The following is a 24,990-nucleotide window of genomic DNA, read 5'->3' as shown; positions in this document are numbered from 1 at the left end:
GTGCATGCACACATACGTGTGCATGTGTATTTTGGGAACTTTCCTACAGCTGAGAAAAAGTACTCACAATGGGATAATGCAAGCAAAGAAGAGTAAGAATATCTGACATCAATTGCATACTAATAAACATCTGCTAAGGAGTCTGTGGACATTGTCTTATTCAATTCTCACAATAACCTGGAGAGGCAGGGATTATTATAATTCCCCTCCACAGAAGAGAAAGTTTACTTGCTGGTGGGAGTGAGGAAGCATGAACCTGTACTTCTAAAACATATACATTGTTGCATTCCAATGTTGGTTCAAAAAAGTGAATAGATAAATGAGTTAAATAGGCACTAGTAAAAAAAAAAGAGTTGCCTCAGCTAACTTAGACTAGCTTTCTAAATAACTAGTATGAAAGGAAGCTTGATTCATCCTGGATTTCTCTGAATCAGAGCCTTAATTACTTTGCTGCTTGGCATTTGCTATTGAGAGTGGTTATTCCTTTTGTACCCAGCAACTCAACTAGTGCTAAACCACAGAAACCTTTTATTTCCGTCCAGCTCAACCAAGTGAATTTTATTGCCTAATGACAGAGCTCTTTTATTGAAAGAGTTGTCAACCTGAAATAACCTCCCTTTTGAATTTGTTGGTGGTTATTCATTTCGGACTGTTGTTAATTTTAATTAGTTGTCGGAACTTTGACCACTCTAAAATTCATCTGATTAAAAAATATTTTCTTAACATAAAAAATTACCAACAAATACCAAAAACTCTAGATCAACCAGTCCCTCATGCTCGAACAAATTTATCCACAGAGCTCATAAAATGTCTGCCTGCACCCTGGCCATTTGTAAAGAGACCTTTATAACTTCCACACAGTCTTTGCTATCCCTGGATTATTGCTGGCATGCCAATCTTTTTTTTTTTTTTTAAGATTTGTTTATTTATTTATATAAGCACTGGGTACAGTCAGAAGTGCGGGAGGGTGAGAGAATTCACCAGAGTTAGAGCGGAGAGCAGAGCAGGCAGACTGACAAAGTACACTGCCGAGGGGAGCAGCGGGCGGCAGGAGAGGTCTGCACACCATTTAGGACCCTCACCCGGCAGCCAGAGATGGAACCAGTGCTGCAGAGGCTGCGGGCAGCTTCACAACCCAGCGCTCAACCGCTGTGCCACTGGGGGAGAGGCCCAAGGCATGCCAATCTTAACATGACCATCAGCTTTGAGTTTTCCACTGGCAAGAGAGGTACTAAGTTTTCAACGTTTTCTGCAATACTGGTGCTACACCGATCTCACTCTCTTTAAGATACACACAATCACTCACTCATACCTTCTCAGCAAATGAAGCTTCTAAGAGGTTAAAACAATAAAACACTCATTACTCTAATAAGTCAGAAAGGCAATAGAAACCTTCCTTAATAGATAGGGAGAAGGAGTACTTCTAAGATAGAAGAAGAGCATAAATTAAGCATAAAACAAAAGAATTTCTTCTCTTGAAGGTGGACAGACTTTGTTTGCCAAGAATGTCCTTCTTTGTAGATGCAGTGAACAGGGTCAGTTTCTTCTCTGGTAATTTTTGGATTCAGGGCAAGATGTCTTTGCATTTTTAAGTTTTCCTTCCACATCATCTTTTTTTACTTAAATCTCTTCATCAGCTTTTATACTTTCATAGCTTTATCTGGATTCTTAAAGAGAAGCAACATGTTGGAAAATACTTGAAACAACAGAAAGGGCTAAAGTATCAATAGAATGCTGTTATGTGTGTGGTCAGAATTTCCCCACAGAATTTGTATACCCAACAGTGATTTTTGCTTCACTCTTCTGAGGCTGGATCTCCACAGTCATGCCCTGCTCCCTACATTGTAACTTGGGATAAAAGCTGGTCGCTCACTACTGGGTCCCTCTTATTAGTAATTGAAAATTTCTTTTTTTCATTTTTATTTTAATTTTGTGTAGAAGAACTGGGGTGTAGGCCACAGGTGTGGGGGAGGGTGTGAGAGGATTCATGAGAGACAGAGCGGGGAGCAGGATGGGAGGATTGACTGAAATCTACTGCTGAGGGTAGCAGTGGGTGAGAGAGGAGAGGTCTGCTGTACCATGTGGGTAGCTCCCTGGGCAGTGATCAAACTCAGCCCACAGAGATGATCCTTAACCTCGAGGCCACTCGGGAGGCCATAATTGAAAAATCCTTAAGATTTGGTCTACACTTCACATGATTGCTTTGTCAATTCTCTTCACCCCATCCACTTTCTTTGAAATGGTGGGCATATGTGAAAAATGTCATTGGTTTTTCTACAAAGTGAACTGCCCCTTAAATCAATAGAAATCTTGATGACTGAAATATTAACTCTCCACTGAATGGGTGGGGATAATCATAGGATGTGTTTGACAAGCATGGAAATATCAAAATAAGTTGGTCTGTTGCAGTACAGTTACATATATAAAAAATTTACCTATGCTCAGTTTGGAAAGTGTGTAAAACTTAAGAAAACACAAGGAGAATAAAATAAACCCATAAAATTCTAACATACAGAGGTAACAGCTGTTAACGATTTAATACATTCCCTTTCAGTCATGTGGGTTTGTTGTTAACTACATGTCAAAAAGTCTAGAATGGAGCCAAATGTCATGTGAACTTTATTAATATTTGTGGTATGTGAACAGTGATTTATGCATTTTATTTGACCAGAGATGGTTTTGATTTTGATTATTATGGAAGTTCTATTAGTTAGAGCTATAAACAACATTATAAATTACTCCAAGTGACTTGTAAGTTACATGTGTAACACATATTACTCTTGTACCACATGTAAGTTACTTCTGCTTGGTACTTGATCTTTCATTGTTCAACGCTGAGAGCCTGCTCTCTAGATTTACTTACCTGTTAAAATGCTAGTAGATTAACTAGATAATATAGCTAATGTTGTAAGTAATAGAATACATGTTAATTTCAATTTCATCTGTACTGTCCAAACCAAAGTGAGGACTGCATGGGAAATCAGAACTGGCCCCCAAGTGATCCAGACATAGATTCCAATCCTGCAACTTTTGCAGCCTTAACAAGAACCTTAATTGCCTCATCATTAAAATAACTTAATAAAAGCCCACATCACATGGTGATTGTGAGATGAAAACATGTACAAAGAAAAAAATCACTTGATAAATTTGAAGTTCACACAGTGTGACTCAGAAAATTATTTTTAAAAAATCACAGCATATAAATTGTTATAAGCAAAAAGTGATATTGTTTTAACGTCAAATGGCTAAGGGGATTTTTTTTTTGTTCTGATATCCTGCTAAGACAACAAAGATTAAAATTGTGTGTGATCACTCTTCAAAGGGAAACTGATTTAGGTTGCTCATTCTGACTAAAACTACGTCTTGAACAACTAGTGTCACTTTAATCTTCTCATAATTCTTTGAGTATTCAGGAAACTTCCTTTCTCAGAGTCACCTGATATCTGATTTTTGAGCAGTTGCTGCTATAAATATGACAGCCCTTTCCTCCCCTGTTCTTGGAAATCAGTTTGCAGCTGGTGAAGATCATTATCAGTTTCTATGCATCTCCTGGGAGCAGCAGTCAGCCCCATGCCTTTCTACCTGCAATTCTTGTAAAATTGTCTCAAAAGCTTTAATGAAGTGGGAATATTATTCCACTTTCTAGATATTCTCAAGTATTTGCTGTCTTTTACTGATGAGGACACAGTTTGCATGTGATTTGTTTGCTCCATATCAGAGCTGGTTTCATAACTCTCTACCTTTGCCATTACATGGCAAGGAGAGAAGATCCTCATGTCCATCAGTTGCCCCTGGACTCCCGTGGTCAGCTAGTAGTGAGAGTCAGAGACTAATACACGGGACAGGCAATTTTTTCAGACCCTCCTCATCTTTGTGAGCAGAAGGCAGAAACCAGGCCACTGCCTTTTTCTCTCCAAGAGGCTGAGCAGGTGCTCCTAGAAGAAGACACCAACCCAGGTGAAAAAGTGACTGTTGCGCCAGCAGCCCTCCAGGTTGTCAGAGTCCACTTCTAGTGGCTGAAGGAAGTGGACACTGCAGGGTTCCAGCTCAATATGCTGTGGGTACCCCAGCAGCTTCCCCCTCCCCACATTTTCCCCATGTGTCCTGCATGATCAACTTCAGCACCCGGCCAGAGCAGACAGCAATGATTGCTGCTGCTGGCCCGACAGGCCCTGTGTCCACCAACAGTATGTGTACCATGGTGCCACGTGCAGTCAGTCCACTGCCTTCCTGACCATAACCGGTTGGCAGCAGCATGGCCAGCAGTGTGTCCAGCACAGTGTCCTGTGCCAACTCCTCAGCGCGGTTGGACACTGTGGACCCAGAACCCATCACTGAGTCCTCCTCCACATGCCTGTACCTGCTGACCCCAGATTCTGTGCTGCAGCCACTAACCTGGGCCAGGGCCCCATGCCTCCAGCCTCTCACCGCCCACCTTGTGTAATAGGCCTCTAGGGATGTCAACAGGGAAATGATCCAACACATAATAAGTTCCAGAAGAGGTTGCCAATATGGATATCCCTTCATCAGGTTAAGGGCTCTAGTCACCTTTGGATATGTCCTTTTTGATGTCACTTCTTGAAACCTTTGTTTAGTATTTCCTTGCTCATAAAATGTATTTTCAAATCCTAAGTCTCAGTTCTGAGGGTGACCTATCATTCCCATGGGTGAGGAAGTGGCAGGGCAAGGGTTGATTTCTTACCTGAGTGCATGCCGGTGGTCAGGGAAAAGTCTGCGTCTTTTATCTCCAGTCTTTTGACCTTCCGTGACCTTGAACTGGGATGATGTATGTCAGGCTCTGCTTGGGAGACAGGATCACAAACTGTCCTGTTCCTGGATTACTGGGTGATTTTTAAGTGAGTCACTTCTCTCTAGCTCTCTCTTTCTTTATTGGGACTCTTGCTCTAATGATTTATAAGTTTGCTTTCCTTTCATTCTCTTTTGATGGGAGAGAGTGCTGTTTTGGAGGGGTTGATCATCATGTCTAATATTGCTCTACCACTTACTTGGCCTTTTACCTCACTGTTTATTTTTGTTATGTCACGTCAAACTTTTGACACCTTGTCATATCATATTTAGAAATGATCTTGTTTATTGCTTTGCTAATTTACTATATGTTTTGACTATCTAGATAGATGCTCTATGAGGACAGAAGACTTCTATGACTTTTTGTTCATCTGTGTCCCCACAACATTGACAGTGTCAGACCCATAGTTAGCTCAAGAAAATACTGTTGAATGAATTGAAGAAATGAAAGTATATGTGTGATTTTAAACATAGGATAAGCCCTATAGCTCTACTCCCCCTCCTGCCACACAAAGTATTTCCCTTCTCCCCATTAGCCTCTTTAGAGGCTAATTTTACTCTAGTAAAATACTAGCGTAGTGGTCCTCAGTTGGGGTGATTTTGCCCCTCCCGGCAAATTTGGAAATATCTGGGGACATTTTTTTGGTTGTCACAGCTGGGCCATGCCTGTGGCTTCCAGTGGGTAGAAGCCAGGGAAACTGCTAAGCTTGTCTTTTTTCAGCCCTTCATAGGGATAGATTGTTTCCTTTGTGAAGCAACCTCAAACTGAATGCCTTAGTAAAGTTCCGTATTTGCCCATAATGTTAGTATAGAAAAGGAAGGAGGGAGAGTGGATTAGAATACACTTCCACTGTACCCCTAAACAGATTTGATCTTGTCACAGTTTCTCCATAATTACTGAGGATGCGGGATCTGAGTATGTTCTGGATTTTGGCCACGGTTTCCTGTCATGTGACTTAAGTCACCACGTCTCTCTTGTTCAGTTTATTCTGTAAAGTGAAATAATTTTAAAGCCCAGTTCCCAGAGCGGTTTTTAAGGTAAATAATGATGTAAAATTTAGCATCATAACAGGCCTAAAATAAGAACTAGCCATTAATGTTGACTAATTTCATTATTATCAATGTTGAAAGAGATTATAGTTATGTTGGAATAGGGAGTCGACACAGGGTTAGCAAAAAAACAAATTAAGCTAAGAAGTTGTTTTTTTTGTTTATTGTCAGGTAAAACAATTTTCTGAGTATATCAAAATCACCAGATTGATCAAATCCAGCATATTTTCCTTAAAATTGAGCCAAGTTTGATATAAAAAAATGCAGTATTAACAATGACATTAACACAGATACATACATCCACATGGATCAGAAGTCAGACTTTATTATAGTGCAATGAAAAGAACTAAAAATTAATTCCAAGCATGTATAAAATTTTCAGGGAAGGCTATAGTTCACAAAATACATTAAACATTTTTTTAAAAGGATATTTATTTAAAGAACAGAATATACTTAGAATCATTTGTCTCTGAAAAACCCATTTCCTCTAAGCCTAAACTAGGTAACGTCATACTAAACGATGATGGTTTTTACACAATCTAGTTAAACAATTTAATAGGCATAGCATTTGGCAGAAAGAAAAACTGCATAGATGTGTGACTCCAAAATAGTATCATTTAAATCCAATATTCAACCTCCAAAGATAGATGATCCCCAACAGAATTTAACATATAATGATTATTAAAATATTCATAAGTATCTAAAATATGTAAAAAAGGAAGCTAGCATATATAACATCCACTCTTGATTTCATAACGGGGGTAGGAATGCTAAAGCAAGGGAAAAGTAGACATTTTTCTTTATGTGTTCTCTTTTCTGTTATAATCTGCTGCTCGTCTTCTGCCTGAGGGTTTCCTATTCGAGTTGGAAAAATGTGATGTAATGCTGGGAGTGGAAATTGATCAAATTTGCAATCTTGTCTTTCCTTTCAGTTCTTTTTTTTTTTTTTTAAGATTTATTTTTTATTATTTATACAAGAACTGGGGCACAAGCCAGAGGCATGGGAGGGTGAGAGGATTCACCAGAGACAGAGTGGGAGCAGAACAGGCAGACGGGCTGAAGACACTGCTGAGCGGAGTAGCGGGTGAGGCAGGAGAGGTCTGCTGCGCCATGTGTGTATCTCCTTGGCCAGCCAGGAATCGAACCCATGCTTCAGAGTCTGCAGAGAGCTTCACAGTGCTGCGCTCAACCCGCTGTGTCACTAGGGAGGCGCTCTTCCGGTTCTTGATTGGGAGCTCTGCCCTCTCTCCACTCTCTGTGCCCCCCCCACAAAAGAAGGGGTGTGTGCAATGGAGGGGTGGTCTTAAAGAAAACAGTTCAATCAAAACCTTTCTAAGACATTGGTGTTCTCACGTGACACACAGATAGAAGTTCCACCACTAGGTATAGCAATTCAAAGAAAGGGCAGTGGATGGGCTAGGTACCATGACCAAGAAGGAACCATCACAAAAAGATGGAAAAGTTTCCCGATGATATAGCACCTAGAATCTCTGGTGCAGAGAATTCTCATCAATAAATATTTACTAAACCTTCAAGAGAAAACCACACCAATAGGGCCTCCTCTGGTGGCGCAGGCAGTTGAGCACAGTGCTGTGAATCTGTTTGCAGCCTCTGCAGCACCAATTCGATCCTGGCCAGCTGGCGAGTGTTCCACATGGCTCAGCAGACATCTCCTGTCTCACCTGCTGCTTCCCTCAGCAGTGTATTTCGTCAGTCTGCCTGTTCTGCTCCCCACTCTGTCTCTGGTGAATCCGCTCACCCTCCCGAGCATCTGGCCTGTACCTCGGCTCTTGTATAAATAAATAAATAAATCTTACAAAAAAAAAAAAAGAAAAGAAAAGAAAACCACACCAATAGCCTAAGCTTGCTATTCTATCATACTTTAAAAGCAGACCTAGTCTGTGCAAGTGAGCAGAACCAGGAGAGAAACGGATTTGAAAGCCCACTTTGCAGAATTCAATTTAACAACACTGTGCACACATGGCTGGATCACTATTTTTTTAATTTCCCCATACCCCTTGGAGGACAAAATCACAATGAAATATGGGAGCAAAATGGGCTGACTCTGGTCTTCCTACGGACACACCCTCCTGAGTACCCTTTCACTCCTTCTTCTTGGGGACCATCAGCCTATAAATCATGACCAACCAGGCATCTGAGAAGGGGCTGTTAAGGGATGATGAACTCGCATATGTACCTCTTGCTGCTACGACACACCTCATCGCTCCATTTGCCCTGAGCTGACTGGGAGAACAGGGCACAGTTTTCCCGCTTGCCCCCGTTAGGCTGCGCACGGTCCCAATTGAGGAAGGAGATGGCTATGCCATTGACATCAACAAACTTGCCTTCCGTGACCATGTCACTGATGCCCAGCCAAAAGTCGTTGACTCCTGGCAGGCTCCTTTTCCCGTAGTCTCGGAGTGCGTTGATTTCGTCAGAGTTTCTGGGGATAACCAGGGTCCCTCCCTTGGAAATGCAGTCTTCATTGGCTTCATGAAAGTGCTTCGGGCCTTCTGAAGCCAGGTAGCATTTCTTGTGAAATTTTGTGCCTCGGAGACAGACTGTGAAAAATATGAATTGACATATTAAGAGGCTGTTTGAATTCAAGACATCTGGGACTGGACCTGGAAAATAAATATTTGCGGAATGAATGACATTTGGTGATAATGGTGAGTTACCAGAGATTGAAGATTTTGTGTGTCTGACTAAGCATTTTATGTGAATGGCTCATAGAATAACCACAATAATCATCACAACCCCTCAAAGTGAGATTTTATTTCTCTAGTCTTTACACATCAGGATATTGAGGCTTAAAGAAGTTGTCATTTAACAGCAACTTAAGAGTTTAAAAATGTAACCCACATAATACAACCCAGGCCCATCCCCCTGCCTCTCCCACCCCCAGCACTAGCCTTAGCCTCCTCTTGCTTTAATAAACGAGTGTTGGCTCCTTTGGATGACTCCATTACATGCTGGATTTCCTTGGGACATTGGAAGCTGGATGGAATTATTAAAAAACAGAAGTCTGAGTTTATATTTGGAGAGACAGGTTTCCTTATGCAGATGACTGAGCTCTGACAATTTGTATAGGTTATGCAGGATAAACCAGCATAGAGTTTAGTTTTAAGGCAAAGCATTGGAGAATCAGAGGGTAATATTTACGAGACGTATAAACCTTGGACAGATGATGTAATTTCTTTTGGCCTCAGTGTCATCTGTGAAATGAGGCCTTTCATAAGGGCACCTCTCTCCTAAGTCCTTGGAAAATGAATGTGTTCATGTTTATAAGAGCATTTATACTGCCACCTGTGGGTAAAGGGTTAACTAACCCCTTGCCCTTTGTGCAAGTGATTTGACCTTCCTTTATCTTTCTAATTCTGTTCCCCTAGCATTGATTAAGGGAGTGTGTTCACAGGCAACATTGTTTATGGTACAAAAAGATCCTGGATTGGTATCCTACAGTGGGCCTGGGAGTTATAAATACTTGATAGAAGGCCATGACTGCAGTCTTCCCTGAAGGCAGTAATTCTTATAATTGGGCAGGTCTCTAGTGGGGACCCTGGAAGTTTCTGGAGTTTCTATGAGAATAATGGTTCCGGAGGGGGTATGAGCTTAGTCAGCCAGGCTGTTCCTGGCTGGCTCAGTGTCCTCTCATTTCCTCACTCCTGGAGCCCAGGAGAGCAGCTGCTGGGCAGTAGGCTGCTGGGATTCTGCTCCCACTACAAAGGAACAGTGACTGCTGTCTTCTCTTGGCAAGCTGTGGTTCCACCCACTGTTTCTACTTGAGCATCTGATGCCTGGTGTGCCCAGAGTGAATCCCCTGTTCCCAGGTTGAGTTGACCCTCAACAGATTTCCCAGTGGGCAGTTAGACAACATGCAATGAATACTAATTATTTTAGCCAGTTAATACATGCTTTGATTCCACTTCATTGCCTATTAGAAAAGAACGAACAGACTTTTTAAAATGAGTTATTGAAACACCTATTTTATTTCTATACCATCCTGATATGTAGCTAAAGGAAGTGATCTTCTCTGCTTGGATACATCTCTGGTCTGTGTTTTTCAATCTTTTTTTCTTTTTTTAAGTAGTCACCTGGAACTTAAATGTGGGTTTATTTTATTTTATTTTTTTTAAAGATTATTTATTTATACAAGAACGGGGTACAGGCCAGATGTGCGGGTGAGAGGCTTCACCAGAGACAGAGCAGGGAACAGAACAGGCAGACTGATGAAATACACTGCTGAGGGGAGCAGCGGGTGCGACGGGAGAGGTCTGCCACACCATGTGGGACCCTCGCCAGCCAGCAGGATCGAACCGGCGCTGTAGAGACTGTGGACAGCTTCACAGCGCTGCGCTCAACCGCCTGCACCACCAGGGGAGGTCCTTAAATGTGGGTTTAATTGAGGCAAATAACAGTTTCCATATTTGGTTGGAGAGGAGGAAGCACTCATGTGGGGCCTTACCTGTCTGCAGGGCTTGCATTTCCTTCAGGGCATTGACTTCCCTCCAGAGCTTTTCCACTTGAGTCTTCAGGTCTCCATCCTTTTCTGGGGATATTTTAAGGTGGGGGTGGAGTAGAAAGAATGGAAGATGTATGATTAAAAGATGAAAGAAGAGTAAAATAAAGCTTTGGGATCCAGAATGCATGGTGAGTGTGGTTGTGAAGAAATTGAATCCGGTGTACATGAAACACAATGCATGAAAACTGCTTGAACAGAGAGTTTCACAAGGGCTTGGTGGAGGTAACAATACTAGAAAGTCCTTCTGTGGGATGGGCTTCCTTTCTCTCTTCAGTCCCAACCTGCGGGACCCTCCATCCCGTGTTAACTTCAGACTCATTGGCTTTCAATGTACCCTCAAGCCATCTCTTTCACCTCAGAAACCTTTCCTGTTGGTTCCTCTTACCTGGAGCATTCTTGTCCTGTCTCATTATACCTAGATATCGCCACTTGGGAGAAGACTTTTCTGATTATCCTCTCTACATTTGCTTCCCTACAGCTAATCTTTTTCTTTGAACCTTTAATTTTCTTCTTTATTTTTTTCTTCAGCCTTTATTTATGTTTTGCAATCTATAATTTTGTTCCTTATTAATTTCATCTATCTTATCTTATATGATACTTCTGATGCTTAACGTGATGTCTAGCAGATAACAGGCTCTCATGATTTTTATTGAATGCATGAATACGTTTTGGCATCCAAAATACTTATATCGTGTTTTCTTTTACTCTTCAAAAATAACTAAGAAGGGAGGAATATAGATTCACATTGAAGGATAAGGATAAACTCAGGGAGCTAAGAGACTAGTAGATGAGGGGTAGAACTCACATCTAGACCTATTTGAGCTCCCAAGTCCCTCATTACCAAAATCCCTGTTCTACTGGTGTGCCAGGAATGATAGCTCCTAGCAGGTGAAGTGATTTCCATGGAGAAGAAGACAAAGCAGTGAGAAAGGATCATGTGAAAATATTTTTATAGTGGGGCTCAGCAATTTATTTTGTCTTGAACATCCCTAGGTGAGGTTTCATGACTCTTCTTGACCAATGTTTGCTCTAAGTAGCCAACACTATAAGCTTGGCTTTAAGTTGGTGGTAGACAATTACACATTATCTTAATCAAAATTCCAGACTTGGTGGGGACTGCCTTAGTGATTGACAACTGTGAGTTCTTCAAAGGCAAGAACTGTAATCAACTAAAATGAAAAATAAAAATTAAACATGTTAAAACCATCATACATTGTGCCAGGAGCTTCACATTTTCAATATTCTTATGTATATTCCTATCCCCATTGCACGGAAAGAGAAACAGAGGTACAGGAAGCTGAATTAACCTGCTGAAGGTCACCCAGCTAGTAAGGTGAAGAAGGAGTCAGGTTTTTAATCTCTCTGAGTCCAAATTTGTTCTCTTCCCAGTCCTCTTGCCTGCTTCTCCACAGTTCTTGCCTCTGTTTTCTTAGTGCCAAGTACATGACCTCAGACAGAAAAGACAGAAAAGGAACTCTTCCTAGCTGCCTGCCAGCTGCCTTGTAGGGGTGACATGTGGAAGATCTGTGTTCTGTCTTGGATTTTTCAGGAGTGTCCCAAATAAAAACATACTACTTTACAGTCCCCTTAAACATGTGCTTTGCCAGCCAGGTATTTCCACATGTGGGTGAGAAAAATGTTTTCTGGTGTTCCCCCAGACAGAGGTGATACATTTCTGACTCTCAAAGCATCCAGTAGCTCTATGGAGACATATAATAACCCATGAATTTCCCAGTGAGGTCTTTCACTCCACAGTAAATATAAGGGTGTACTTGGAATGCACCCTTATAGACTGTTGGGGGAGGGGGCAGAGATGTAAAGACAGCTAAAGAGCTTCTTCTAGGTGACAAACTGTCAACTCTACAAATGTCATCTTTTGCCCCTCTTACCTTCCTGCTCCTTTCTACTTAAATAAGTGGCCTCGGCAGGGAAGGTGGAAACATTGTAATTAATGAGAAGACATGTGCATTAATATTAGGTTCCTGGGAGATCATTATAGACTTTATTATCCAGGTGGCTTGGCTTCTGCTTCCATCCTTTGTGATTAATGTGAATGTTTTTTGTCTATATTAAAAACCAAGAATAATGATTTTACTATGAAAATGATATTTTATTCATTACTGCAACACACAGTTTGCAATCTAAGAACTAAGTAGCAGGGTTTGGAACTAAATCATTCAATTGCCATTTTGAGTATTAAAAAAACCTCCTTTTCATTTTTTCTTGTTCTTCAAAAGTCAGTACAATATAGAAATACAAAAATAATTCCCAAAAGAAATGACCTATAAACATAAAAATCTCTTTTACAGACAGTAAAAGAAATGCAAGTCAAAGAACCTTTTTTGTTTGATTTTTGGGGGAGTTAGGTTGGTAGAGCTTAAACTGATGATATGATTTGGGTTGTCAGGCTGTGTGGGAATAGATTGTCTCATACACTGAAGATGGGAGTAAGGACCTATGCTCTCTTTTGGGGGCCAATTTTAGAAGGCGTGCTTATCCTCTAAGCTACTTCTAGAAACATGCCATAATATCCTAGTATGGGAACCAAAAGATGTATAAAAAGAGTTTTTCTGAGCCTCAGGTGAAAATGAGATGGATTGGAAACCATGTAAAAGTTCACTGAGAAAGGACAGTTTAAATAAATCATGAGCTATTTATACAATGGAATATTATGCAACTGTTAAAAAGATTGAGCTATGCCTTATGTTGGTCAGTTTCCAAGATTTAATAGATGAAATAAATTGATATGTCTGCCACAATTTTTTTTCTTTTTTTGTAGTATTTTTTAATTTTTTTTAATTTTATATTCCCCATACAATTGCAATCCCCTTATTTTGACCCCAATCCCTCCTTTCCCTGCCCAGCCATAAAGTCCATTCTTTGTTAAAAAAATTTTTGATTTTTGTTTGTGCAATTAATAAATCACTGGAAATATTATCTTGCAACAGTTAATAATGGGTAATTCTGGGGAAAGGACTGGGAAAGAGAAAGTGGCTTTCACTTTTGATTTCATAAACTTTGGTATCATTTCCAGGTACTCAAAATATTTTATTTTATTTTTTGAAGATTTATTCATTTATGCATACATGAGCTGGGGTACAGGTCAGAGATTCAGGGGGTGAGAGGATTCACCAGAGACAGAGTGGGGAACAGAACAGGCAGACTGACTGAAACACACTGCTGAGGGGAGAAGTGGGTGAGACAGAAGAGGTCTGCCTCACCATGTGGGTTGCTCCCTGGCCAGCTGGGGATCGAACTCATGCTGCAGAGGCCCCTTAAAATATCTTAAAAGTGTGTGAGTGGGTGGAGAAAGAACAGTTTGACAAATCTAGGCATATGACTTCCCCTACTATTAATCTAATTTCTTGGACCTAATGGCAAAAATTAGCAAAGGTTGCCTTTGGAGGATGATGTTGAAGATGTATGTCCAATTAGTTAAAAACAAATAAGTATGTGCATTTGTGTGTGTAGAGTGGATCAGGAGAAGGGAGAGCTCTCTATGACCTGAACTGGAACTACCTGAGAAACACCACTCAGCGTGTGTGTGTGTGTGCGTGTGCACACGCGCACACACACACACACACACACTCTTACACTCACACTCACTCACCACATAGCCACACTGCTCCCACAGCCTTTCTTTGCTACCCCCTCCCTGTGGTGGAGAAACACTGGCTACAAAAAATATGCCACATCACACAAATAACCTCTCTCTCCTGCCTTCCCCTGCCTCCATCTTTAGCAATATACTTCATCTATATATGAGAAACATTTTAATCTTTCATTACAAGAGGCAACAGGAAAGTATAATATTTTATAAAGAAAAAATATTCTACTTAAGAAAACTTGCATCAGACCTAAATTGTATAAATAAATGACGTAGGTAAAAGACACTTTATCATTATCAGAACACAACACAGAAAGGCACACACACACACACACACACACACACACACACACACCCTTTTACAGCCAGCCTGGTTGTGCCAAATCAAGACTTTAACCTTGAGGGATTTTTCATGTATTTTGTTATGAATGAAGTGAAATTGATAAATAAATAGAGTCATGATATTTACCTTCCAATATTCTGATATGAAGTGACTCCTAGGATGGGATAAAACATGCCCCTCTCTCATTTTTGATGGTTTATCCTTTTGCTCTAATTTCAGCATATTGCAAATAAGTTGCCATCATTTTGGTTCTTGAGATTTTTTTCATAACTTTTTAATTCAAGCCTACAAAATTTGGGATGGCTTGGAGATTCAGTTTTGCATTGAAATGTCTTCAAGTGTGATATGACTTTGCGCAGTGAAACATTTTTAAGTTAGAGGGGTTTCATTTCTCTGTGAGGCAAAAAAAGCTTAAATATATCACCTACACTGTTTCTATGAAAATATACCCACATAGTAACCAATGTCGTCACCAATAGCTCTGTCCTCTGCTGCACCTTTAATAAGTAAGGGATGAGTTTACACAATATATACAAGTGAAACAGTATACTCTAGTACTCAGTAAATTCTGCCTGACCCCTCAGTCATAATATCAGATGTCCACATTTCCAGGTAAGCTGAAGAACATTCTACAGGTCTAACTCCACCTGATAAAGGATATACAGTGTAGAATTTTTTTCTACATTACAAGATTTTTTCCTATTAAAAAAATCACAAGATTCCTTTACATATCAAACTATCCTTGAGAATTAAAAGAATCACTGAGTCCCCTGAAATGCCATAGCCACATGATGCCACGATGCTGCCACCAGGAATGGTCCCCAGGAGGAGTTTGGAGATGAACATTGCCCAGCTCCTCCCCACATGAGCAAGCCTTGAATTTTGCTGGACTGACAAGCCCCGTTACCTTTCACTCGGCGTTTGCTGTGCTTCCTGCCTTTCAATCTGGACGTGTGGCTGGTGGTCTGGTCCAGGAGTAAGGTGATAACCAGGATGGAAATCACCAACCCATTCTTTGCCATGGCTCACAAGTAAGTCTGACGAATGCTTGGCTGGCTCCTCTGAAGACACTAAGGGGCAGGTAGAAGGCTCAGCCACCTCTTGCTCTGGAGTGCCTGGGCCAGCTTTATAAATGTGAGCTGTGAAGGTGGGCTGGAATTCTGCTGACGAAATGTTTGGATGCCTCTGTGGACTGCAGCATAAGGTGGCCCCTTGTTCTCTCACTTCGTGTTAGGCTGCTTTGTTGTTTTTTTAAAAAATATTCCTGCCACATTTTCTAGTTGACTTGCCTTTTCAGGGTGTATCAAAGTAAACTAAAGGACTGGCGGATTTGCCTGCTTTCCTTTTTTTTTTTAAAGAAAAATTTAAGTCCCAATATCCTTGAGGTCTCTGTGAAGACCATGATATTGTTTCCTTTCTGAAGTTTCCTTGAAGTGTGGGGAAATGTATGTGATTCAGTTTTCAGGGTAAAATAGAACCGAAATTATACCAGGGAAGTTACTGTGTGTGTATGTGTGGTGATGCCCCAGCATCAACTATGTACCTACACACAATCAGGCACCCACACAGCTCAAGTGGTGCTTGCAGTGTTTTGCCCACAGGGGGTTATGTAGAAATCTGGGGTACATTGTTCATGATAAAGTGTAAGGCTCCCCTCTGTTAGGGTTTTGAGGATTCTTCAAAAATTACTGTCTTGGGAAAACATACCTTAAAGTGAAAAGTAAAATAAAATGGTGAATTATTTCCATAAGAATTATTATAAAATATCAACAGTTCTCTTGCGGATCCCCACCACCCAATACTTTTTCCTTGAAAACTACCCCATTTAAATGACACTTTTAGCTGAAATTTAGAAAGAACAGAAACATAATGAAAGACATAATGAGATTTAAAGACAGGTAGTAGGGACTGGATAGGTGTGTGCATCAATAGCAAGGGACATCCATACAGGTGTGAAGCGGCACAGTGAGTGAGTGAGATCTTGGGGGAAAGAGTCTCTTCAGGGACTCACTCCATCCGCTGTGTTGTCTGGATGACCAGGTGCAGATGGAGGGCAGGGTTTGCATTCTACAAGTGATCACTTGATCATTTTTTTCTGACAATACAGGAAGAATCAAGGAGTTACTGCTTCCCTTTAAAACTCAGGAAAATCATAGAGGACTCCATCATCATTTCCTCCTTGCTAAAATTAGTTTGTAACCTACCCATCTACTGACATCGAAGTAATATCACTGATAAAGTCCAATATAATTTAGAAATGTCAGTGTAATATAAAAAAGTTGTACTTAAAATGCAAATTCCTTGGGCATCTATGAGCAGACATTTGAGAGCCTCTTGGAAACAGGCTGAGCTGGGTCCATACCCTCCTTTTACCCATTCATCAGCTGTGGGCTTTGGGCAAGTCATTGAATCTTTTGTAGTCTTTCCCGTTTGATGCTTACTCACAGGGCTATTGGAAAGATTAAATGCCCAGTGCTTAATAACCATGATAATAATATTCGAAATATCCTTATTGTTAATTATAATAGTGAGCACAATTTATGAAGCCTAATCTGTTTTGTCTTCACGGAAGCCTTTGGGGTAAATACTCTCTCTAATTTATAGACGATTGAAACCGAACCTCAGAAAAGTTAAGTGGATTTGCTGAATGTCACTCAGGTTCTTAGACTACAAATAGAAATTAAAATTTAGTTGTTGATGACCCCAGAAGACCTTTCTTTTGACCCAAGTTGTGAAATGTGCTTTGATTTGAATAGGGAGAAGGATCGATGTTTTACAATTGATCTTAGGATTGATCAAAAATGCTTTATGCCCACTTTTTCAAATCCTTTCCTCTGAGAAGATTTTTCATGTTACAGAACAGTGGTGGAAAGCTAATGATTTCTCTGGGATCTTTGATCTGTGCTGTGTTCAAACTACACTTATAAGAACAAGGTGCCTTTTTTTCTTCCACATAAATCCATATTGTTTTTAAGCATCCTTTCCTTTCCAGGAAAGCCTCTGACACTCTTTTAATTTGTTTTAACCAGATCCTTAAGCCCATGCTGTCTTCTTTTTAAATGAATAGACTTTACTTTGTAGAGTAGTTTAGATTACAGAAAAATTGAGCAGAAAGTATAGAGTGCTCTCTGGATGGTCTTCTTCCTTTGGATAACTTCAAATTCTCTGTCTGGGACACTCCCATATTTCCCTCATGACTTGGCTCTCCTCCCTCAGACTCACATTTCGATTGTCTTTGTGACTCTTCCATTAGGATAGAGTAGAAACACTTCACGTCGTGATGATTGAAATTAAAATCTGGATTCTTCCTGTGTTTATGACCCCTGAATTTTAAGTTCTATTCCTCCTGAGTCCTCTTTATGTCACCCCATTATCCACTAAGGGGGGCCGATCTGAAACCTAGGGATCATTGTGATGCATCCCCCAACTTTATCCTCAACACCCTTCCCCACGTCCTTGTCAAAGCCAAGTATTGTGGTTGCTACCACGATATACATTATTCCTTCTGTCATCATCCCATCCTAAGTCACCAAGAACTCTTGTCCTCATCCCTCTCACCTCAGCTCCTGCCCAACTCAAATGAATGTTCCACATGTCAGTAAAGTGATTGTCACTCTCCTACTTAAAATCCTCCAAATTGTCCCACTGTACTTTAAATGGAGCCCAGACTTCTTATTATGGTTCCCGAGGTCCTCTTTCCTGGTGAGATCTTACTCAGTTCTCCCCAGTGACTTTTTTCCAGTCACAGAGACCTTTGGGCACATTGCCTTCCATTCTGTTTTCTCCTCCCATCTTCTCTATGTCTTTGCACTTGCGTTTTCCATGCCACTCCACTCCATTCCCTCCCAAACTCGAGTTCTTGGTGTGCCCAAGTTAGTGCCACTTTGAATACGACTGACTCCACCTTGTCCTTCAGTCTGAGCTCAAAGATCAGAACTCAGACAGAGGTTCTCTCTGTGTGTTACCTAAGAAGGTGCTACTCTGTTTTCTCCATGTACAAATCTTATCAGGATTTGGTGCTTATTCAAAAATGTATTCACTTAATGATTTATGTGTTGGTTCTGGGCTAGACTGTAAGCTCCCAGAGGGCAGGGGCTGTGTCTGTGTCGGGCTAGTGTGACTCAGCATAAAGCACGGTATTTGGCACCTAGTAATTATTCAATAAATACTTGATAATATGTGACCAGACAGTGCAGTTTTTGCTTCCCTCCATTCCACCTCCACTCTGAGACTCCAGCAACAAGATACTTGAACAAAGACACAACAATTCAACTCATGTAAGAGTAAAGACATTGAGACTCTGGGCATGGTAGCACTTCAAGTCATGTTAGGAAACCATTACTTTCTTATTTTTTTCTATTTTTAAATTTATTTTTACATCATTGTTCATTTTTAAACAATATTTGCTTTCCCCCCCCAACCAGGTATTGTCCCCGTAGAATTTCCTTCCCCAAGGCACCCGTGCACCATCACCACAGTCCCCTGTGCTCCTCCCTCCCTTCCTCTGATCCCTCTCCCTCCTCCTCCCCTGCAGGATGTCTCTGATTTGTAATTGTCTGGTTTTGCTTTGTTGTGTTTTGTACTGTTATTATTTTTTTTTACACTGATGTCTTATTTGGTTCCCCTATATTCCTGCTATAAGTGAAACCATCCAATGCTTTTCTTTTCCTTGTGGCTTATTTCGCTGAGCATAATTCCTTCTAGCTCCATCCATGTTGCTGTGAATGGCATGAGTTTATCTTTTTTGATTGCTGAATAGTATTCCAGTGTGTATATATGCCACATCTTCTTGATGCAGTCATCTATTTTGGGGCATTTGGGTTGGAAAACATTGCTTTTGGCACCAGGGACACTCTGATTGTAGACGCTCGATCCCAAGGCCAGACAGAGATGGGAGCTTTCCTTTCATTTCTTTGACTTCTGCAGATTCCAAAATCCTTATGGGAAAAATCAGTAGAAACTAAATTGCTTCATGACTGGCTAGACGAAAAAGAGGCAGGGAGTTGGAGATCTGGGACAGGAAGGGGAATTTGAGAATATAATCAAGTTAGTAAGGATTTTTGACCCTGACCCAAATGCTGATTGACATCAGTCATGGCCTCCCCATTTTGGTGAGCCCTCACCCCCAAAACCTTAACAGGAAAGGCAGGAAAAGAAAAATCAGTGATCTGGAAAAATGTATAGGGAGAGTCACTCACATATCAAAGATAATGGAAGGGAATCCCTTCCCCCTCATATTTGCAGTATACACACCTCACTCAGTTTATTGCAGCCTGAATAATTCCTCTTTTATGGAGCAGGGTGATGTCACCATCTTGTCTCCTGGGCTGGACCTGGGCTTTTGAAAGGACTATTTAAGAAGAAGCACACTTTTATAGCCAGGGAATGAGAACTATAATAATATTGCCTTTGGTCAAAGTGTTTTGCTGAGGATTTTAAAACTGTCACCAGAGTTTTATTTTCTTTAATAAATTGCTATTTACAACACATTGCTGTGTAATTGGTGTGTTTATTCTACCGGTTGCTATTTTAAAGTCACTCTAAGCTGTTTTTCAGGGTGTGGAATTCTAACAAACAAGTCCACCTGGTCTCCTTGCTGTTTGTTAATCCTCAAGCCTGGATGCTTTTGAAGGACATATATGGAGGTTCAAGGGCAGTGTTTAGGGGGAGGGAGGGACTGAAGTTGGATGGAACATAAGAGAAGTTGACATGCCTGAAGGAAAGATAGGCGATGGCCTATGTGCATTGGCTGTGGTCTATGGTCTTGCTTCGACAAGGGGCCATTGCTTATAGCTGTGACTGGCAAACATGCCAGGCAATTTTAAGAGAAGGCTGGGGACAGGTTTTAAGGAAGGGAGTGCAGAGACTCTGTTAAGATGGGGCAGCATTGATTATAGGTAAAAAACTAGGACTCCAGTCATTTGGGTTACAAAAATATGCAGATGTGTTACTTTTTATTTGTGTGACAATGGTAAACTTTGTCATTTCTCTGAACCTTAGTTTCCTCACCTCTAATATAGTATGACTGAGAAAATTAAAGCATGTGTATAAAATGTGCAAGTCACATCTTTTCATAGAAGGTGATAACTCAAAGGGAGCTTGGGCTTCCCTTATACTACCATGTAGGTACACAAATCATCTCATCCATAGAAGCTTCTCTGACTTATCCTAACCCTATCCCCAGCCCCACAGATTTGGTCCCATTTGCACCCATACTGAATATACTTCTATCATAGTACTTGGAAATATTTTACACTTCTTTTGTATTTGTCTCCCCCACATTTTTACCTGACTCTTATCTCATTCTCTTTTGATTTCTTAGACCAACATTGTTGGATAGAAGCACTCAGTTGCCACATGTGGTTAGTGGCCACCATATTGGATAGCAGTATAGCGCCTAATAAAATGAATACTGCTTAGTGGACAGTTAATAAATACGTATTATATGAAATCATTGAACCAAGAGATTTGGAGTAAAGAGATTTGAGATTTAGATTCAAGTAACCTCATCCTAACTTTTGTGCTAGGATTTATAAATCTTAATCCAGTAAGGAAGGCATTGCTACATTTGTTTTATACATCCTTAAAGAGTGAAGTAACTTTTCTTATAATCCTCAACTTTTAAGTGTTGGTCATAGTTCAGTCTCCCATATTAGAGCTCTGCTGAGGACTGAGGCATACCTGGCAGTGAAAATTTCTGTTGAAGTTAAGGTGGTGGGATTAGAACAACAGAATCCCAAGATTAGGAGAGACATGCTATCATCAACCTTAACTTGATAATTAAATCCCTCATGTTGTATCCCTCATGGCGATTTCATTACTAACAAGGTAGCCTGTATTATTTCTAGAAAGTTCTGTCTCACCCAGAAGACATTCCTCCTTCTTCTCTCCTAAATCCTCCCCCATGTTACAGTGATTAGTTCTCTGTCTTGACAACTTGCAAGAAAAGATCACTGTCCCCAGTTAAATTCATGAAGACCCCCTGACATTGCTGAGCCTGTTTGCCTATTTCTATTGTTTTTACCTTCCCTCCATATTCTTTGGGTCCTTCAGATTCTCCTTGATGCTAGATATAGCAGCCTTTGCCTGAGTCCTTCTGCTTCTGCTTTAGGCCTATGGAAGCTACTTCTCTGAGCTGGTTTCCAATATGTGATCTCATCTGGAACAGGCTTTCTCCCCTCTGATGGGACCCAGTGTTCCTCTGTCTCCATCCCACACTGCCTTCTGTGGGGCCTCTCAGACAATAGCTGACACCACTGCACCTGGCCCTGACCAGCTAAAATACTCCTCTCTGTCCTCACTTCCCACAGCAGTATGCAGATGTGGGATGTGCACATATGCCAGCTACAGAATTAGCCTGCAGTCTTGGCTTTCTCCTTCACCTGTTGCGTGATCTGGACAAGCTCATTAACTTCTCTGAGGTTCACATTCCTACAAATGGGGATCATAATGAGTATTTGACAGCATTACTTGGAAGATAAAAAGATGACATAAAAACAACCGATATAGTGGCTGATACAGACAAGATATTTCAAATTGGACTTGCTATAAATAAATTAATCATCATTATAGTAATGTCCCAGCTCTTTCCAAATACCTCTTCTGCCCCTGTTTGGTCACCCATGCGACCCCCTCCTCCAAGCACTAACTGCAGTGAACAGTGCATTTTTTAAGGAAGGCAAAATTTCCATTGGTCTATTTTTCCTAGGTGTACTGGTGTTTCAGATTTATGGTCAGTCTTGCCAGACCCAGCTGCCAGGCTAGGCCAAGAATACATACAAGTAAGTCAGTATTCACCTCCCTTTCATGGATAGCAAGGGCAGCCACATTGGAAAAACCTCTCTAAGTCCTCTCTGTGGGAGTCCCCAGGTCAGACCTGGGGGAGTTTTCGACTTCAGGGGACCACAGTGAGCTCTTTGTTCTTCCTGGGAATTCAGAGCTTGCAGACTCTGCTGTGCTTGGAGCAAGATGCCTGCCTTTCTGGGATTTACTCACTTTTCAGCTTTAGATCCATGACCATTTCCTGGTAGAAACTGAGTGTCAGAACTAAAGTTATTTTCTGCCCCCCTCCCCCGCCCCCATGGCTTCAGTGAACAGCCACGCAATTCCTTTTAGTTGAGAAGGCATAAAAAGGAGAACCTTATGGTCAGCTTTTAGGCAAGTACTTCCTGAGGCTGAAACTCTGAATGGGTAAACTGAGGAAATTGTCCTTAAAAGGTAAAACAAAGAAATTGTGTCTTCCATAAAGAATTGGAAAAGGAACCAAGAAATTAGGTGAACTCTGAGTGTGTGTGTGTGTGTGTGTGTGTGTTTAATTACTACTTATAATTGTATATATATATATAATTATTTTTATTTTGAATCTGATATCATTAAAAAGAAAGAGGAGAAACAGAAAATGGGGAGGGTGGAGGGATCAATACAAATATATTGGACAAGTTGGGCTTAAGATTTTCATGCGACACTCAGCTGGATTTGTCTAGGTGATGACTGGAAATAATGGCCTGGAACTTGACTGAAGTAAAAAAAGAGAGTGACAGAAGGGAATCAACATTTTGTTAATAGAAAGTCAGTGATATATTTATAATGGGAAACCAGAGATGGGTCTGAAGCTAGTATACCTATGTGGAGAAAAGAAGAGGATCAGAGAAAAATCCATGAGGTCCCAGATTGTTGAGGTGAGGGCAGAGACAGGAAAGAGATTTTGTGGTCAGGGAAGCTGGAGAAAAGCTGTATTGATTTAACAAGTATTTTTTGAACTTAAGATGAAGGCTCTTAGGGAAGGAGGGAGAAGGTGGAAGTAATAAATATGTCAAAGAAGTAATAGAGGAAAAAGACTAAAATCAACATTGCTTTGGGGGGTTAGAAAGCAGCTTCAAGCAAGTTTTGTAATGCATTAGATATGGAGGCCAGATTGTAGTGAGGAAAAGACTAAGTAATGTGAAAAGTTAATTTTTTAATCGACTTATTTTTAGAGTAGTTTTGAGTTCACGGTAAAATCAAGTGGAAAAAATTTCCCATATACCCTTACCCCACACATGTCTCTGCTTGTATGTTTGAGAGAAGATGCTTATAGTGTGTGTGCATGTGTGTGTATGTATGTGCGCGTGCGTGCATGCACGTGTTTGCACCAGGGGGTCTGAAGATCTGTCCCTTCACAATCTCCTGCCCCAGTTCCTGCTTTAACACCATTCCCTACACAGACCCAGATCCAGATTCACCAGCTTGCTGGTAGCTCACTCTGAGTGCAGGAAAGTGCTACCATAGGACCTCATGTCCAAGCCCACACACCCATGCCCTCAGGCTGGTGTGCAGCAGGCGGCTCCCTTCTAGTCTCTGTATGGGATGGCTGGATAGGGCGGTGGTGAAGGCAGAGGACTCCAGAGCCAGATCACCTTGGTTTGACTGCTGGCTTCATGACTTCTCAGCTATGTTTCTGTTCTTGCTGTGGAGTCTCCTATCACAAAGAAAGAGAAAATGCAACAGCAGTGCCTAACTTAATCATTAAATTAAATCAGCGAGCACACACAAAGTGAGTATAACATGCCTTTCCATTGCCAAATGTACAGTGCCTATTCTAACTCTGGGTTGATGTTTGTGTCTTTGGGGAGTGTAACAAATAGTCCATGTGGTGAGTTATCCTAGTGCTTCTGCTGGATCCTGGCTTCTTGATTCTTCCCTAATACTGTAGGATAGTAGGAGACTGGCTGATGTCTCAGAGGAGCCCTTCCCTCTGCACCATATGGAAGCTTCTGGTAGGTTTCCAACTGCTGCGGTTTGCACCTGTTAGCTGGCTGCTGATCCAAGTGAGCACACTCTTGTTTTAATGGCTGCATATTTCATGTAGCTTAATTTACCAAACCTGCAATTGTTTAACTGATTTCCAAGTTTTCCATTATTATAAGTCATGAGAAGAACAACATCTTTGTTAATCTTTTCCCCCACCCCATGTTTTAGAATATTTTCATAGGACACACAGTTCTTTTAGTGTTACTAGTTGAACGACAGCAAATGCTTAACAATACAGATTGGAACTTGCATTGCTGGGAATCAAACCTAGGTTCTGTCACAAGCTCTTGGATCAAGGATAGTTTTCTCAATCTCCACCACAGATGGTTTCCCTTTTATAAAACTGGAGACAATAGTAGTAATTAAAATAGAGGGTGATATGGGGCTTAAATAAATTAGTAATTGTAAGGCACTTAGAAGTGTTTAGCCCAGAACTGGCATAAAAGTAGTGATCTGTATTTATTGGCCAAAGGGCATTTTTTTTTTTAAGATTTTTGATGACTATGGTAATTTGTATTTGATGGGAGACAAGAGAACATATTAGACTGTCTCCTTCCAAGAGGAGGGCACAGTGATTGGATTGGGCCAGTTTCAGAACAGAGACAGAGCCACGTGGCTCAAGATGCAGGGTCACTGAGTCACTAATTCTTAAAATGGTTCCTCATGAGAAAGCTTAGCCCTCTCTTGCCCTCACTCACAAACATTCCTTCTCATCTCTTTGCTTCTCTGTAATGTGTAAGCAAGTGGACAGTGGCAGGGGCTTAAGATGTGGGTCCGGGGGCCTCCCTGGTGGCACAGCAGTTGAGCACTGGGCTGCAAAGCTGCCTGCAGCCTCTGCAGTACCAGTTCGATCCCCAGCCACCGGTGAGGTTC

The 24,990-nt window shown here is 41.0% G+C and overlaps 1 protein-coding gene across 1 annotated transcript; it reads right to left on the bottom strand.

The window, feature by feature from the left end:
* Positions 1–8,025: 8,025 nt before the first annotated feature.
* CLEC3A (C-type lectin domain family 3 member A) lies at positions 8,026–15,350 on the bottom strand (the record flags this gene model as incomplete). Its single annotated transcript, XM_084256650.1, has 3 exons — positions 8,026–8,417; positions 10,322–10,405; positions 15,236–15,350. The coding sequence occupies 3 exons, from the start codon at positions 15,348–15,350 to the stop codon at positions 8,026–8,028; spliced, it is 591 nt and encodes a 196-aa protein (XP_084112776.1).
* Positions 15,351–24,990: the final 9,640 nt, after the last annotated feature.

Source organism: Talpa europaea, assembly GCF_964194135.1.
Source record: "Talpa europaea genome assembly, chromosome: 16".
Lineage (NCBI taxonomy): Eukaryota > Metazoa > Chordata > Mammalia > Eulipotyphla > Talpidae > Talpa > Talpa europaea.
The sequence above is the reverse complement of the archived record's forward strand: the minus strand, read 5'-3'. Positions and strand labels throughout refer to the sequence as shown.